Source organism: Patiria miniata, unplaced genomic scaffold (genome assembly GCF_015706575.1).
Source record: "Patiria miniata isolate m_02_andy unplaced genomic scaffold, ASM1570657v1 HiC_scaffold_2, whole genome shotgun sequence".
Classification (NCBI taxonomy): Eukaryota; Metazoa; Echinodermata; class Asteroidea; order Valvatida; family Asterinidae; genus Patiria; species Patiria miniata.
In genome coordinates, this window is record NW_024037058.1 from 14,486,712 (window position 1) to 14,505,640 (window position 18,929).

Consider the following 18,929-nt stretch of genomic DNA (forward strand, 5'->3'; position numbering starts at 1 on the left):
GTAAATATGCAAAAACAATGTTTTGACTGTATACTTATGTGCAATGTTTTCTTACAACCTAGTTTTTTGAAGCATTACTGATTCAAATCCATAAGGCAGACCTGACTTTTTCCATCAATGTAAATAACTGATTTACATATCACTAAATAGTCTTTGATGCCAAAAATGCCATAATTTTTTTTTTTTTATTGTTTTGGTAATTAAGTAGGAAATTATGCAGCAAATGACGCTTTAGTCACATTCATTGTTGTAAGTATTTTTCCAAAGTACCACTGAAATTGTCCATGTGATGCTGAAAAATTACTGAACTATGTCGTTTATTCAAATTAAACAAGCTGTCTATAACTGATGGAATTCCAAAGATTTTGTAATTATGGGAAATGTCATACATGTAATACGACAAAATGATTTTTCAAGGCGTTATTTTTCCAAAATACAGGGCTTGAGGAACTCTTTGAAGATGACAAAATTATATCATTAACCAACATGAAGTATCTTGACGTCAAAAGTGTCATAATTGTAAGGCTTTCATGGTAAATAAAGTATGAAATTATGCAAAACATAACGCTTAGGCCGTAGTATGCAATGTTTTATGCTGACAAATTGATTTTTTTCAAGGCACCACTGAATTCAAATTCCACAAATGTGAAGCTGAAAGACTATTGCAGATAACTGAATTATGTCATTAACCCGAACTGTCTAGACGGAGTACCGGCATAAAAGCGGAAAATTTGAGGGACAGAATTAACGGTCCCCAGCCAGCCGAACTCCAACACAGGGTTGGTTGGAATATGTTATTAGGATCAGTACCGCACTTGTATTACGTTGGATAGGGTATGCTGTGGGATTATAAGGGTGATAAAGGTTCCTAGTAAATCACCCTAGGGGTTAGGGTTGATGCAATGTGAAAAGTAAAAACTCACGTTGCCGACTGCATCTATTTTTGCGAGCATCATCTTTCATTTCTGTTTGATGGTTTTTTTTTTCTCAGGGCCGATTTACATCGACTTCGACCGGCTATAGAGCTACACAATAGAGTCACTCATACATCCTTGCGCTGGACTGAAGAGCAATCAATGGGAGACTTTTCAGACGTTGGTGGCGGCAAACGTACCGGTCCTATTTTTCCATTGTTTGCGTCGTATTGAACAGGAGCGCTTTAGCTTAAACATGACGTAAACAATTGAAAAGGACCGGTGGATTTGCTGCCACCAACGTCTCAAAAGTCTCCCATTGAAACCGATTGTATAATTACAAAAACGGGGTGTCAACTAAAGACTGATTTTTTTGTATAATTATATAAAATGTATAGAAGGGGCACGTACAGCATGGTAGCCGAACGTATTTTTTTCTCGCAAATTCTATTCGCTGTTGTGGGAAAAACTGATACGGAGCAACATCGGTGTTGAATTGGGTCTGTAAAAGGGTAAGTTTCGCTAGACAAAACATACTGGAGAAAAATTTTAATTGTTCCTTTTAAATCACGCGCAATAGTCAATCTGATGACATGACTCAACATCCAACAAGGCAACGATTAATGTTTCCATTATTTTCTCCAAGTGTCATTTATTTCAGATAAACTCCCGCCCCTCAATTTTACTCCTCTCCTTATCAACTTGTTTTATCGCCCCGCTTTCCCATTTACACGTATTACTCTCCTTTGTTCCCCAACATCATTCCTTCCTTCTAACAACTTCTGTTCCCTCACCTTCTGCATACTTGTGTGTCCCCCTACTTCTTTGTCTCCTGTTCCTCTGTCATTTGCCTCGGAAGAAGTCCTTGCCAAGGACGAAATACTAGGCTGCTCTACTTTTTTTAACTTGACATGTATATTCATTAGACGTGATGGGCATCCAATGTTTGTTAACCGACGCATTAGCTGTCACTGATAATACATTGATCATGTTGTCGGTTTTGAACAACGCTCTCGTTGGGAAGATGGTGTCCTACAAACCACCTCCCCCCCCCCCCCCCCCTCCTCCCGGCACATTTTGATTTTACTGAGGCCTGGTGTGCGGCGGAAAAAAAACCTGTCTATATACCATTCAGCACGAATGAAATTGCCCCCAAACGCTGTAACATCCGCCCTCCCCCTCCCACACACCCTCCCACTAGCATAACAACCCTGGCTACGCCGCTGTCTTTGGGGCCAACAAAAAGCCGTAAAGAAACCCGTGAAACTCCTTGTTGACGTTACCCAGTCTTCTCCATTAGCTCCCTGTAGCTATATTATTATTTCGTGATGACACCTTTCATTTCGGAAATTGTGGCCGTGAATCGAACGTTCAATATCAAAATCTCATTGATTCAGTTATCCTGCTGCGATGTACCAAAGGTTCTTTTCACAAACAGCTTCTTTTTTTACTAACAGCTCACATTTTTTTTCGAACGAGGTCATAATTGTGATTGGATTCTGCCGTCAAGTGTGATTAGTATTGATCGAACAGAAAGTCTCATTTTCTCTCATTACACCCCTCACTTCGTATTGACGTACGGCCTGTCCCTGATATCTTTCTAAAATGTGAAATGTGGCCTAGCTGCCATTCACTTCATTTTACGAAAGACCTCAAAATATTGTATTTTAAGTACAGTGATAGACAACCATTGTAACACCCAAGTCCACTGCAGTGTTACTTCGTGAAAATATCTACATGACAAAATTTGGTTTCACGAAGTAACACCCAAGTGTGCGCGAATATCGGACACTTGCGCGAACGATTTACAACGCTGTTACGGAAATACAAATTGGATAGAAACGTTTTAAAACGTTAGACAGGAATGTTATTAATCCGCATTTTTGGTGGATTACAGAAAAAAATTTTTAAAAAGCTTTTTAAACTGGTGAAATAAAGATGGGTGTTACTTCGTGAAAACGAAAATCACTCGGTTCTGTAAAATATGCATGCGTAGCGCGCACTGAAGTTCATTCGGTTGTTATCTCATGGCGCAGTTGACGAACTGTTAAAACAAAACTAAACAGCCAATTTGTTACAACGTGAAATATAATAATTTGTCCCGTAATATAATTACTGAAGCGACCGATGATGTAATAATTTTCGACCCATAATGTAAAACGTATGAATTCGCTATAGAATTTCGGAGCATTTCGAGAAAGTTAATGTTTTGTGACCTTGCTGCGTGATGGGGCTGGTCTTCGATAACCGTTTGTTTATGTCAAGTGTCTTTGTCCTGGAAAGTAATTCTCCGAGACTTTTCCTGCAAACATTACACACGAACTTGAACTTGGAGTTACTCCATCATTAAATACACAACATTTTGCACAAATGGTATCAATATACAAAATGTTATGACGTTGTCAAAATAGGAGTTATGTGGAAATCAAATGAATAAAATATCAACTGCAATTCATTCTGAATCGAGGTCGTCCTCGATTTGGACCCTGTCCTCGATTCAAAGATGATGTTGCACGTGTGTGCCCTCGATTCACACCATAAACAAACGCACCCACACACATGCACACACACAGTCGTGTTTTGCTATATATGCTTCCGAGGATTGGCTTTGTGTTTTCCTTTGTTCCCTTATCTAAACCTTTCCCATAGACTAAGCGCACAAACCGGCATTTGAGGACAATAGGCACCGTCGTCCGAGGATGAAAGGCCCCTTTGTGCTCCTGTTGTTGTCTCTCCTCGAGCGTAATACAATACAAGAGCATGTATATTTGCCTGCAATCGGGGACCCCCCATTGTCCCTCTTTTGTTTGTACACTAACTTTTTAGGAAGACCTCCAATATGTTTTGTACACGAATCTAACTTGGGGACCTCTCGGAAACTGGGAACCCTATTGTCCTCTAAGCCTCCTATTGAATGCAGAAACAAACTCACATGCACCCAGTGTTCTCTTAAGCCGACCCCACGGCCGCCACACCGAAATCATATCGCCTAATTGTCTCTTAACTCACACCACAATACAGGGCGGTTTTTTGTTTCAAGTGATGACGTCTTAATGCATGTTGTTAGTTATGCATACCCTTATCAACATGTGTTTTATTATTTATTATTTAAAAAAAATGCCTTTTTGTTATACCCACTGATCACTGTACTTTCGGGAGGGGGGGGGGGGTTGGGGGGGTTGGTGGGGGTGTCTTGAAATACGTTTTTATGCGATTCTACATTTGGTTATGAAATAGTTTAAACTAGAAAGCACTCAGGGATCACAAACCTCCGCCGCCATATTGAGCCAATGTGGGACCCTTCGGCGGGGCGTGAGAAATACCCGAATGGGAAACGACCAAGACGCGATGACCGCGAGTGTTGAAGGGCGCCATCATTATCTATGGACATGCTTGTCATTACACTGTACACCCAAAAGAAATACTCGCTATGATAAAGCATACTTAAAACAAAACCTACATCCAGACCCAGATCCGGATCACTCCCAAAATCTAATCGATTTTTACTTGTTCCAAGGACCACCCCTACATAATGTACATATACAGCGTGTCCCAAAAAAATGTCCCTCTGATAGACTGCTAAATTAATTCCAAAATCAAGTATTATTCTCAATTTAGTGTTCAGATTAAGAAAGCCCATTTAATTTTGTAACTTCTGTGAAAATTTCATTGGTCTCGCTTCATTGGTTTTGAATACACAGTCTATTATGTAACAGCAGTGCTTTTCAGCCCATTCCAAGTTTGCAGGTGGAAGGATGTGCAGGAAGACAATAAAGGTTTACAAGCTGGACATTGAAGAACAAACCATAAGTGGAACACACCCTGTGAAAGCAAACACGACCAGTGGAACTGAACTTTGATTAGATTTCATTTAAAAAAAGTAAATGAACTTGACTTTAGTTACTTAATAACAAAAACAAGAACACAGTTGTTGAAATAATAGTGAAGCATGGAATAAGGTATGGTATGTCTGTAGTGCGCATTTCTTTTTATCAAACTTGGAATGGGCCCGAAAGCACTGCTGTTACATAAAAGCCTGTGTATTTAAAAACCAATGAAGCGAGACCTTTGAAATTTTCACAGGAACTACACAATTAAGTGGGCTTTCTAAATATGTAAACTTAAATTGAGTATAAAACTTGATTTTGGTAATTATTCTGTGGTCTATGAGAGGGACATTTTTTGGGGGACACGCTGTATATATTTCATTGTCTCCATATTTTTGCAATAATATCGAATCTGTTGTAATGAAACCATTTGTATACAGAGACAACCAGAAATCTTGCTTCCACACCCGCATTCTATCCTATTCAAAAGTTTCAGTAGTGGTAACCGCTCGTTTTTACGGAGAGTGGACAATTGTAGCTATTCATTTCATTCGCACTCGCCCCGGTTACACAATGAAAACATAGTGTCGGCAGGAGTAATAACATTGGCAACTAAACCGCCAAACTTGCAGTCCGCTCCATGGCAATCTTACCGTTCGGTGTTGAGATGTGTCACTTCAGGCTCAAACGTTCTATATTTGTCAAAATAATGACATTTTTTTTTCAAATTCGTCAGGTAATGATGATCTTGCATACTGGACATCATGGGGCTAAGATTATTGTCCATTCTTTTAATCACCAGTTATTTGATAGAAAATCCCCGGGTGGTTCAGTTGAAGCGACGAGCGGGGTATCGAAGCAGGCGAATATATCAACTAATAACTGCGGGCGACAGGTTCCCAATCGTTTCTGCTGACCAAGGACCTATTCTCACGAACAGGACTTTCAAGACTGAAGATGCAGACGAGTCACGTTCAAAGGAAATATAAAAACTAGAGCTTCTTAAAATACGCTACGGAGAACTGACGTACAGCCACAACGCTTTTGTTTCATACAGTGACAGCACTGTTTGTTCCTATAAGTAGTTAGGTAATACGTAGTACACTGCTTACATCAGGTAATACACTGATGTTGCTGACAATGGCTCGACCAAGTTCCAAGAGTGCTGTGGTGCAGACCATGGCTCGACCAGGTTCCAAGAGTGCTGTGGTGCAGACCATGGCTCGTGCAGGTTCCAAGAGTGCTGTGGTGCAGACCATGGCTCGACCAAGTTCCAAGAGTGCTGTGGTGCAGACCATGGCTCGTGCAGGTTCCAAGAGTGCTGTGGTGCAGACCATGGCTCGATCAGGTTCCAAGTGTGTTGTGGTGCAGACCATGGCTCGACCAGGTTTCAAGAGCGCTGTGGTGCAGACCATGGCTCGATCATGTTCCAAGAGTGATGTGGTGCAAATCATGGCTCGACCAAGTTGCAAGAGTGCTGTGGTGCAGACCATGGCTCGACCAGGTTCCAAGAGTGCTGTGGTGCAGACCATGGCTCAACCAGGTTCCAAAAGTGCAGTGTTGCAATTTTTGTTCTTAATAGGCTTATCTGCTGCGTTTTACCACCTTGGCTGCTTCGTTCAACCTGGTAAGACTTTATCGTTTCTCAAAACGCCGCTGTCCCCATGCTGACGAATTTTACATGCCCACGAATTTCTAGTAATGCAAAACGTTATCCTACTAATAATTTCCTGCAGGGAGCACAATTGGGGACTAGACAATTTAGTGAAAATTCGAGTGAAAACAGAAGTGAAAACTCGATTTAGCAATTTCAGTGAACGAATTTTACTCTAGTTCGTCTTGTTCTCATTTGAATGGAGTAAGTATTTACTTGAGTAAGGTGAATACTCTCTTTGGAAATAAGTAGTTTTGCACTTTTGCCAGAGACGACAAACGCAAACAATAATACGGGCGGCTCTTTTTGTGCATTACAGGTGCAAAAGCAAACCAAAATATGAGACCTATTTGTTTGTTAGGGCTGCAGACGCTCAAATTTGAAAACAGATGTTTACTGGTGCCAGAGAGAGCACGCCTTGTGTCCTCTGTGTATCTGACTTTAATGACTCACTAACTTAATTAGTCCCTCGCCGACTATCATTCTTGACTTACACTGGTCTACACCTGGGACAAAGTTGTAATGAGTTACTGATTATTTTTTGTGACTGGAGTCGGGTCGAGTCCTTTTAAAGAAGAGACTCGAGTCGATTGAGTCATTAGGTCAAGAAGGTCGAGTCGAGTCACAGTGTGTGGTCGAGTCGATTTGAGTCAAGTCGAGTCACATATTGAGCTCGAGACGATTCGAGTCACAAGACAAGCGAAAGTCATTTGTATCACTATCAGTCAGGCTATCTGGTTTAACTTCGGGTCAAGAATTGTTTCGCCGATCGCTGACAGCATCAAAACCAAACTGCGTTATACAAAACTGTTTCTGGTTATATTATTTAAAAGTGGGCATGTATATATTATGTTTTTAAAAGGAGGGCTTAATTTTGCCTGCGTTTGAATCCAAGAGATTAATAAGAAGTCGCCCAAAGCCACTGATGAAACCGCGAATTGGAAAATGTGTTTTAAGTCCGGTTCCTGGATAGTATTTTATGCGTTCCAGAACTACAAGGTGGGAGTCTTTGACATGTATGTTGGTACACGACAAGCAGCCGCTGTAGCGTACTGTATTCGAAAGTGACTTGAACATAGGCCTACGTTTTGAACCGTAAGTCATTGCAAATATTTGTTTTGGAAAGTTTCGTTTATGTTTTGGGGACTCGAGTCTTATTAGCCTTTGCTTGAGTCGAGTCTTCTGATTAAGGACTCGAGTCGAGTCGAGTCATTTGCTCGCAGTGACTCGAGACGAGTCGGGTCATGTACCCATAGCGGAAAAGCATCCCCCCCAAAAAAAAAAATTAGGTGCGAATTCATATTGCTGTCAATTGAATGCACATTTAAAAACATGGGCGTCGGCAGGGGTGTGTGGGGTGCATTCAGGTCACAGTGCAAATTTATTCCAATTCCATTAAACCTTCATCACCTTATATTATTCTCCAGTGGCCTCGACGGCTATCGAAGATTTCTGTGCACGTGAAAAGACTCACTGCGCACCGGACTGTGGCGATGATTATTTCCTCAACGGTGTACCTGTGAAAAGGTTTAACTGTCAATGTGACACCAACTGTGTCGTGTATGGTGACTGTTGCATTGACTACTTGGACCACTGCGCCAACGGCACTGATCCCTGGGCAAGCCGCTATGATTTCTCGCCTCATATGGCCTGTGTTCCCCCTTACGATCCAGACAATAAGGTCAGCTATCTGGCAGTTGGACAGTGTCCATTAGATTGGCCCATGGACGACATAAGACAAAACTGCGAAAATGAGACATTGGCCCGATTTCAGAGATTCCTGACGCTTTTGGTTAATGGACCAGATGATATTGTCTTCAAGAACGTCTATTGCGCTATCTGTCACCACGTCACTGATCCGGTAGCCTGGAACATCAGACTGTGGGACTGCGAGCCTGCGGAGGGAGAGACCATCTCCGTCTACCACGGTGGCAAGCCCAAGTTGGATACCTGCACAGGCATTGAGGCAGTTCCCCCTACATCCATGCTTACTCATCCACACCACTGCTTTAACAATTTCGTCGACAGTTGCCCGGAAACCACCAATGCCACAGAAACCCAAATTGCACTTTGTGGCAACCATACGTCCCTTCTGTTCCTTGCCAGGTCTCTTAAGGATGATATCATGGCCTACAAAAATGTCTACTGCGCATACTGCGAATCTTTACAGCGAATAGGACTCAATCGTTTAAATTGTGACTACCTGGAACGAGGATTGAATTTTCCTACCGTTTCATTTAAGCTCCTATTTGATTTCACTACGCAATCGGTTTATAACGAGGATAGTCGCTATTCGGGTAATTTACCCGCGGTCTTGGAGAAAATTGGTGAATGCAGTCTTTGGCAACAATACGATCCCTTCATTGGCGTGTGCAGAAACCTGACCTGCCCTGTTGGTAGAGTGTTGCAGATGGGTCAGTGTGTGGAATCAAAGGACCAGGTCACCACCCAAAAAACATCAACTGACTGTTGGCAACAACTTGTCACCTTACCAGGCATTGAGAATGCTTCGAGCCACAACCTACTGGGTAATTTGTCTGACCAGGCCACCATCTATGTTGATTTATCCGTAGTAGCACACATCCAAGACACCTTGGACCAGTTCTTCGCCACGCAATCGGTGTTGGCATGTAGTCCAACAGCATCACTGCTTCTGGTGGCATTGAGTGCTGGCATCAATGCGTCCAAAGGATTAGTCTGTGAGGGGCTCAACCAGCAAAATGTGGAAGTAAGCGAGATTGAGTACGCTGATGGTGCTTTCTATGTCAACATCAGCGGCTTTATATATGAGGACAGTGGGTTCGTTCATATTACGAAGTATGAGTTAACAAATGAAACTCGGTCGAGGAACGTGTACTTGACTTTATGCGACCCATTCATTGAGAGTGGCTGCTCTGTTCTCACATTTGACCAAAGTGATTTTCTAATCTCGGGTGCTGGCACAGACTTCATCTTTGTTCACAAGGCCTCTGGGAGCTCCTTCAATGCAAGTGATGTGTGGCAGTTACCGGACGGTACCGTTCGTATATGTAACTTTCTGTCAGGGGCTGAAACGGTTACTTACCCAGCGTGGCTCACAACCCTCTCGGAGTTCAGTTTTGCAGGCAGCGTGTGCTCGATTGCTGTGTTGGTCATCACGCTTATAACCTACTTGAGATTCCCAGTTTTGCGAAATATACCCGGTAAAATCCTGATGAATCTCATTGTTGCCTTTATCCTTTCCCAGGTAGTATTAGTGGCTGGTTCAACATCAGTTTCCTGGTTGTGCACGGCACGGGCAGTGGTGTTGCATTTTTCCTGGCTTGCTGCATTTATGTGGATGAGTGTTTTTGCAAGTAATTTAGCGTACAGCATGCGATCGATGAGGCCTCCTTTCCTCCAAGAAGGCAGTGATGGAAACAAAGTCATAAAGCTCTGCGTCGTGGCTTGGGGCTTGCCCGCCATCTTTGTGGCTGTCTGTTTCCTGGTGTCGAAGTTGAGCAGTGAGTACTCGTCTTTTGGTCTTGAGTATGGTGGCAGTCAGTGCTGGATTGTTGACTCTACACATGCTTTGTTGGTGTTTGGCATCCCATTGTCTGTTCTTCTTCTTGTCAACTGTTTGTTTCTTGTCATCATGATCTACACAGTGACTGCAAACCACCGAAGGCTAGCTGCTTCAAGAATGGCAACTGATGGCAAGACCTACGTTCAACTCTGCATTAAGGTAAGACATTTCAACAAGGTCACCGACTAATTATGAAATTAAATCGGGAACGAATATGTTGCTTTGAACCAAATCACACCCCCCTCCCCCAAAAAGTAAGATCGCACGCGAGGTGACACATTCTTTTTCATAACAGATTCGCTTGTGAAAAAAAATGAATTATTAAACGAGTTGTTAAGGTCGCTCATTTGCCAACATTTTCATTGGAAGAGGCACTTCCCTGTGAAATTAGTTGAATCGAGTTGAAAGTATTAACATTTCCCCTTTGAAAAAACGATATTTTTGTGGCGACAGTGCACACCGGCTAACATCCGGAAACGGCAACATTAAATCGGTCAATTGTGTTTGTTGCCACATAGCGACTGTACAGGTCCAAATATTATCGATCTTCTGAACCTCTTCATACAGCTGATAGTGGTTACTGGAGCGACTTGGTCTCTCTTCCTTGCTGCCAACTTGATCGACGTCGTCATCGTCTGGTACCTAGCCGTCTTTGTCAACTCCCTTCAAGGCGCCCTCGTCGGTTTGACGTTCCTCCTGAAGGACAACGTGAGGGTGCTGTGGTGGCAGCAGTGGATGAAGATTACCTGTTCTTGCCGTTGCCGTTTCATCCGACACACGACGGATGTCCAACAGCAGTCCGCCACAAACAGTTGTGCTTTGGCAGCTGTATCAGGGCGAAGCACTAATTCTGGATCTGCAGGAGGCATTGGGGATGGGGATTTGCCTTGTGTTGGGCACGTGGACCTTTCCAGGATCGACACTAAACTCTGAAGTCATGGAATTACTTAATAAAACAACTCGAATTTGAAAAAGAAAACACGTGCGTGTTCATGACATTGCTGTATTTGCACTTAATCCCGAAACCGCATGTTCTCATCTTAAAGCCAGTTGTGTATCGTATTCAAAAAATCGATATGAAATATCAGTCGAACAGAGATTTGAAACTGGGCTATTGTTTATGTAAAATGCTGGATTTATCCTCGGTACAAAGATGTCAGATAATCTATGCCTTCTCGGGCTTTTGCATTTTAAAACATCTACGTTTTCCCGGCTATTCTACTATTCAAAATTCAATAATAGTCAAATGTCTCTTAACGTTTTAAAACAGAAATAGTGGAACGGCATGCATTCGTGTATTGTGAACTAGGTATAATGTGTATGTTGTCTCGATACGATTAGGTTTATAGCAATGCATCTGTTTTAATTATAATGTATGCCTAATTGAGCTTTTGCAATTTAAAGCATCTACGCTTTCCCGGCTATTTTACGATTCGAAATTCACTAATAATCAAATTGTCTCTTAACGTTTTAAAATAGAAATAGTTGAACGGCATGTTTTTGTGTGTTGTAAACTTGGTATAATGTGTATGTTGACTGGATAGGATTAGGTTTATTACAATGTATTTGTTTTATACAGTCAGTATGTTGTAGTAATTGTCCAGAAATTATTACCAGTATATCTTTCTTAGAAAGTTCTTCAGTGGCATTACAGTGTAACCGTGTATTGTGGTTATATCCATTAAGTTCTTTAGACCGTTTGGCCTGTGCAAAGAGATTGCGTTTAGATTAAGTGCACTACTAGCTCTTTCTCTACAATCTTTAGGCCAAAAAAAAGGCTCCGGTTCCTGGTATGCGCGCGCGTCGCCGTAGCCATGCGCGTCGGCAAAATGAAAAAGTTTTTTTTTTAATGAAAGATGATGTCTCAAAATCGCCAAATTCACTGGTTTGACTGGAATCCTGCTGCTGCACAATTTTAACGTATTTTTAGATGGGGTTATGATCGAGAATAAGCTTTATGTGGCTTCTCTGGACTCCCATGTATTTGCACTAAGTATAGTCGGGCACCATTTGCAGTCATCAGCCGACATTTGAGGCAAAAAAATCAGGTACAAAAAAACAAAAGCCGCGTCGCCGCACTACTTTTTGGGCAAGCTCCATACCAGAAACGTACTTATTTTTTTTTGGCCTTAGAACTACACATTTGTGAAGACATACCTGTGTTTAATCCTGTGAATAAGTATTTTTGGGTGCTTTTTGAAAGTTTGATTTGAGCACCAGTGTGGAGAACGAACACTTTGCGTGAGAAGCAGTTTGTCCCGGCTGATCTGCTTTTTTTACTTCGCTGTGACAACGATTTTTTGTAAGCTGTCATTGTTGTCATTTTTACTGTGGGGCAGTGAACTGAACCCACTGTCACTGGATGCTGTACAACCATTTTTGTTGGACACTACAACTGTCGCCGGTAATATATCATAATGAGTGTCTCAAGGGGCGACTACACTATGGTTACAGCGCTATTGAGAAGGCGCCCTATCAGTCAGTTCTTACGTGGCCTGTTTGGTGCAGACCAGTTAATAGCACAAAATTACCTAGGCAGGCCAGATGACAGTTTGCATAATGTCATTGTTGTCTCATGTTATAAAGTTTTTATGCCCCTGCACCTTGAGTGTTTGTAGTTATGAAGGGTCCCAGCTCTGAACCGGTCTCTAAACTCGCATTTCAGAGAGAATTATTTGGGACGAAATTACACCCTAAAATCGCTTTATTCTGTTTGTAATTGAGTTGAAAATACGATTATCTAACGACTTGTCATCAAGTCAACTCATGCATGAACGTGTGTTTAGACTTTTTACTTTAGGCAGTGCTATCCTGAGATGTCAAATATTGCCTTTGTCTTATATTTTAATCTTATCAGTTTTGTTGCTGCCGTTGTCAGCTTCCTTCATACATATTTTTCCTTCCGATTATTCCAATATATTTTTTCTGATTAGTCCAATGTTATATACCTCTTTTTGAATTAATGTATTAATGTTCATTTATGAATGTTAAGTTTTCCCCTTTTATTTTTGTCTTTCTTTATTTCATAAAAAAAACTTTTAGGTATCCTATACAAAATATACAAGGCATAAATTTAGTCAATAATGTTCGGCTATACATGTATGACGCTTGCCCTTTCATTTTCATCTTCCTATATATTTCATTAAAAACCTTTTAGGTATACTAATAAATAAAGACACGAGAAATGCACTATGAAACAAGATTGTTGAATGGTCAATAAAGTTATTAGGTTACTTGCAGACGTGACTGGTATCGTTGCTTTGTTTGCTAAAAATTGAATGCTTTTAAAATCTAACAGGCTTTTAAACCGCCATCTCCAAAGTGGCATTGACATTTTGGATGGTTGGGTGCACCATGTGACACGAAAACCATTGATACAGGCCTAATGTCACTGTACTGTTAATGGCAAACTTATCTTGCACGGTTTTCGTCTTTCGACTTCAAACGTGGCTGACGGAAACCCGATAATGGCAATTTGGCACGTGTAATATTTCCTTAGAAACGTTGGATTGAGATATGCCCCAGAATAGAAAGTGCTATGTTGTTATTGAACGGCTCCGCAAGGCGAGAATAATGATGATTGCGGACGGTAAGGGAAAGGTTGCATTTCCCAATAATCATAGGAAAGAGAAGCAAGAATAAGTGGGGTTTTTTTCATAACAACATCTTCAACTGGCAAGGTGAACGTCGAAGTTTCATGTTGGTGAGTATATCTTGTAAATTGGAGTTTTTTGCAAGTATGGGTCTGTCTGTTGAATAAGCTAAAATGGATCAACATAATACGGTTGGATCGTGTGCGAGCTGCGAAGTTTTGAAGACGACTGGAAACAGGAAATTAGGCGGGGCTGATTTGTTGTTCATTATGGGTACGAACGTCATGGCTCACTGAAGTTTATATGGTCGCTTTTGTTACTCAATGTCATGAAATTCCTGCATCACAAAAACGAAACAACTGTGTGAGCTAGCTCCATGGTGACACCGAAGGTGTCAAAACGTCATGCATGTATCTGTGGTTATTACCATTCGTAACTTATTGTTTGAATGACAGTAATTGCATAAACTTTCAGTATGGCGAATTGGACTTGAGTTGCAGAGAATGGAAAAACGTATGGCAGCGTATTAAGAAAAACAGTCCTTCTGACTTAATTTTTAATAAGAAAAGCGATTGTATCGTCGGTGATAGCGACATAAAGACATTCAGAAGATGGAATTTTCTACAGACCGTTTCAAACCCGAATTTCCCAACAATTCAGTTCCACTTCACAGTCTATACAAAACACAAAGAATTCACGAAAAGTTCGTCCTTCTGCATAGTTTTCAAACATAAAAGCATGTCTGTATGAGGACTGATTTTGCTTCATTTGGATATTGTGCGAGGATTGATTAACTTGGGCCATCCTATAACGTGAAGAATTAAATTATGAGATGTTATGCCAATTAAACTGAAGATGTTCAGGAAATAAAAATTAATTTTCCATGGCTCACTGTACTAGAAAACACTTTGCACTCAGTATAAGAGTCTGCGTCGAGCCTTCGGCAACAAAAACTTATTGAAAAAGCGTATTGGTTGTGATTTGGAAAGAGAATTTATCAAATACTCTCGAATGATTGATTAATGTCGGGACATGTAACTCAAACACAGTTGATGGCGCCTAGCGCCTGAATGAGTACTCGAAAAGTTAAACTTGTCATTGTCTGTTAATGTTTCTGACAGATCAAGTAATCGGGTCAATAAATGATCATCCGGTGATTTATTGGCGACTCCTCAAGATATAAGGCTCCTCATCAAAGGTACGAGCAAGCACTGGTTTTACATCATTTCAGTACTTTTGATTCGCCATGGCCGACGCGATGACATGCGACCCTAACACTGTGAAAGACGTGCTTAACCTAACCGATGAAGCAGATGCATTAAAATGGGAGTACCCGGTTGCCCATATTCCCCTTTTGACTGTCGTCTTGCCTTTCCTACTTCTGCTTGGCCTGTTCTCTAACGGAACATTCTTATTCGTAGTTTTCCGCGTTCGGTGGATGCGTACTATCGTCAATCTGTACTTGGTCAACTTGGCCGTGGCCGACTTACTCTACCTGTCAGTCAGTTCACTAGATAAACTCGGTCGATACATGGCGTCTCGCGTGTTGGACGACCAATTCACCCTGGGTAAAGCTGGCTGTATTCTCGTGTACTTCACCTCTGATACAGCCAGCTTGGCATCCCTCACCGTAGTGACCCTGATTTCTATCGAGAGGTATCAGGCCATCTGCCGACCCGTACGGCACCGTTTGGCCCGTAGCTGGCGGCGCGCAGCTGTACACCTTGCCACAGGATGGTGCGTATCACTGCTATACGCCGGCTGCCTCGTTCCGGGAACAAGCGTCTTTGACACGTCCTGCGTTATTTGGCCCGACGCTCCTCGCTACTCGACCTATCCTCGCACGGTGGGATTCTGTGCGGGGCTGAACGAAGCTGCCGTCAACGCCGTCAACGGGGCACAAACATTGCCCTTCTTTATAACTCTGGTCATCAACGCCGTGCTTTTTGCAAAGATCAACAAGCAGCTAAACCGCACGAAACCAGGGAACGAGGAACCAACATTTTCCCGGGCTGTATCGCGCCGTCAAGCCCATGTCCGGCACCAAGTATCTCGAATGCTGCTCCTGAATGGTGTGGTGTCTTTCCTCTGTCTTGCGCCCTGGGAGATCACATCTTTCTCAACGATGCTATCGGGACTCATTAGGCCCGAATCACCGATCCTGAACAGGGAACAGCATCTTATTCTGGCCCAAGTGATGCGTTCATTCGTGTACCTCAACTCTTGTATCAATCCGCTGGTTTACAACGCGGCCAATTCGCGCTACCGGAAAGCTTTCCGTCTGGCTCTTTGCCCTTGCTCTCGAAGGAAAGTCGAACCCGCAAATCAACCAGAGACACGTCGACGTCAAGTTACCTCACGTACAGCTTTTGAATCCAACCACCAAAGCAATCCACGCTAAGCAAGTTGGACGACGTCGAGATTCAAAATTCACAAGTTCTGTGAGATTATCGACCTCCCAAACTACGGAACAAAATATTACATGCCTCTCACCATGGAGGTGGGAATCGGGATTAGAACCAGGGGGATTTTCATGCTAACGCCTTTTATTCCTACCTCCATGCTCTCACAAAACATGTTGTTGGTCCCAGAAGGTCAGCCCAGTCTACTCTTTGTACCTATCTGCCTGACTGTCACTTGTGAATTAGACTTGCTTATAAATAACCTCACCTTTGCCAAAACGTTTGACTCAGATCTGGGGTCAACTCTACAATGTTGATGACCAATTCCTAAATGGAAGTAGTCCATTACCGTGTAGAAAGCTACTAAAGGTGAAGGGCTAGAAGGAGGACAGAAAGAACATTTAACGAAAGCGAAGAACAGATTTACCTTTTCAGATGGAAAAGAAATTCTCTTAAAAGACTGATGAAGTCACAGCAATGAAGGATACCAAGCCTCAAACAATGAGTTCCACAAAGATGCCACGCGTGGGAAAAAAATTTCATAAATAGTTATACAACTTATACAAGGATCGCTAGTATGAGTGTGATGAGACTGCAAACTTGCAAACTGAGCCCTCCGCTCACATACCTAAAGCCACGTAGAAGCATTTGCAGTTACCCAGTTACCTACCTATTTGACGAGTTAATCCTTGCTCAAAACGAAGATAGGACTAGTAACAAATACCCTACGGCGTTATTCCGCCTGAAACGGTATCGGAATAAAACAATTATTGAAGGTGGTTTAGAAAATATGCTGCGAAGTTTTATACGTGCCTTCATTTACAATGGAATCTAGTCACGAGACCACAAAGATTGTGCATACATTTTCGATGTGTTCTCAAACAATATCTACTGAGCTGAAACTCCAACAAGTTTGTTGTGCACCCTTCTTAAGATTTTGAGCACATGTGGCTTCAAACGGAAGAAAAATGTAGAAAAGAAAAGTTCCAATGCATGTATCTCTAACTAACATAGTAATCAATGCGTATGAAGGTTGCGGTTGTTAGTTGTTGTGAGTATTTCTTTTTTTTTCATTTTATAGTTACTTTTTTCAAATATGTTAGCTAAAATGTTATCATAATGTGATATCGGGGCCTTTTTCAAAATTCGAAATTCAAACTTTTTTTCAAAATTTGAAAAGAAGTTATGTTTCGACACGACAATAATGCAGCAATGGCTTTTTCTTGTCAACATAGGGGGCATACTGGTTCCCGGTCCCTCCATTCAACCTTCGTACTTCAAATGTAGCGGGACCAGTTAACGGGTAATCAATTAGGAATACATTATGTATGCAAATTGTTTGCAGGACTAGCATATGTCTGATTCCCGCCCCTAAATATAAAATCACAACAACTGCTGGTTCCCCAGTCAACACTGGGGGAAACAGCTGCTTGAATAATTCGCTAAGCTAGAGCTACAGGGGGCTTGAACGTCACCAATCAAGTTTCTTTCACTCGACAATCTGGTTTTTAAATGCATCAAACAATGTATGGAACTTACATCGTGTGCCGCTCGTTTTGACGATCAAAACCGCACTTGGTAACGTTTTCAGATTGCAAAATGTCCCTTGATGAATTCCCACTCCAGGGTTGATTCATCAGCAGTGTAATCGAATTCCTGAGTTACTAAGCAAAATTACGTTGGCACACTGTGAGAGATCTATACACCTTCAATCATGTTGTACTTACTGTGATGTATGGACGTGGCAAGGCAGCCAGCCTGCCTATGTTTGTTTTAGGTGGACGCTATTGGACTTGTTTTCCTGCGGACAAAAGTGAATAATGAATAGTCCGGTTCCTGATGCATACATTGGCCTCAATTGAAAGGCCGTGCACGGCGTAGTGAGCTTTGATGGGGTGGTTGATGGCCAAGAAGGACTTTACAAACAACTGCGATGAGTGGGTTTTAATTTAGTAGTTGCAAAATAAAAAAATCGATGATTGATGATTGATACAAATAAACAAGTGCGGTGTGTGTCTCAAAGTATCGTCCGTTACTCAACCAAAGACTCCATAGTTGTGTGTTTGATAAAAGGTAAAGGCAAAGGTACCCATAGCCATTATTGGCCGTAGGGGCAGTGGGATGTTAGAGTTCCACTGAGTCTTGGGCGCGGCATATGTGTTTGATAGTGCGGATTAAAACCAAAAAAATATGTCTGATGTTGTCCATTAGTTAAAGGGGCATTACGGCCTGAAATCCCCGAAAATGTCATGTTTTGGGTTGTTTACTTATGCTATTGGTTGAAAGAAAGCTCACCTAATGTCTAACCGTTCCCGATAAAAGACCCGGTCGTTTACATCGGATGCAATGTACGCATACGTGTTTCCTGTCGTTTTCATTCAATGTATTCAATGTTTTGAATTCGGCGAAGCCCTGAATGGGTGTGCGCAAGCGTTGACATGACGCACACACGCGCGCAGTTGCTATAATTCGCCGGTTCAGTGCGCGACATCGCGTAGCTGCAATCGGCTGATTGAGAACGTGTCTCGGACGCTGAATTTGGGCGCCGGCACAATTCGGCAACCTTTGAATTGAAATCGAGATCCTAGAATAAAGCTTTATAGGGTTAGTTAAGCGCCCTTCTCTAGGTGTTGAGCAATTTTGTTGCTCAAACGAACATAATGCACAAATTACAAATGATGTACCTTTAATTATTTTTGTGCGTGTGAGAAACAACATTTACGCGTAATATCGTAATGTCACACTAGTCATAGGTGGCTGTGGATCACAGCAAATAATGTCAATAATGAAACCGACACTATTATTTTGACAAAAATGATCAAAATAGGTACCAAATGATGAATTCTAATTCAAAAATGCAACAACAAAAAACACCAATTGGTTATTTCCACAGTCGCCCTAACAATAATTTCCTGTCTGATGACGTCATTATAAAACGTTGCAAAGAAATGTTCTTGTTCAAAAAATTTTTTGGGCAAGTCGGTAAAATTTCAAC

General features: G+C 41.8%; 2 protein-coding genes across 2 annotated transcripts; both read left to right on the forward strand.

Annotated features, from left to right (window-relative positions):
- Positions 1–9,869: 9,869 nt before the first annotated feature.
- Positions 9,870–11,687, forward strand: LOC119727011. The gene is made up of 2 exons (XM_038198894.1): positions 9,870–10,098; positions 10,507–11,687. The coding sequence occupies exons 1-2, from the start codon at positions 10,009–10,011 to the stop codon at positions 10,870–10,872; spliced, it is 456 nt and encodes a 151-aa protein (XP_038054822.1). The 5' UTR covers positions 9,870–10,008; the 3' UTR covers positions 10,873–11,687.
- A 3,091-nt stretch (positions 11,688–14,778) lies between these two features.
- LOC119726389 (neuromedin-U receptor 1-like) lies at positions 14,779–15,933 on the forward strand. Its single transcript, XM_038198044.1, has one exon. The coding sequence runs from the start codon at positions 14,779–14,781 to the stop codon at positions 15,931–15,933; it is 1,155 nt and encodes a 384-aa protein (XP_038053972.1).
- Positions 15,934–18,929: the final 2,996 nt, after the last annotated feature.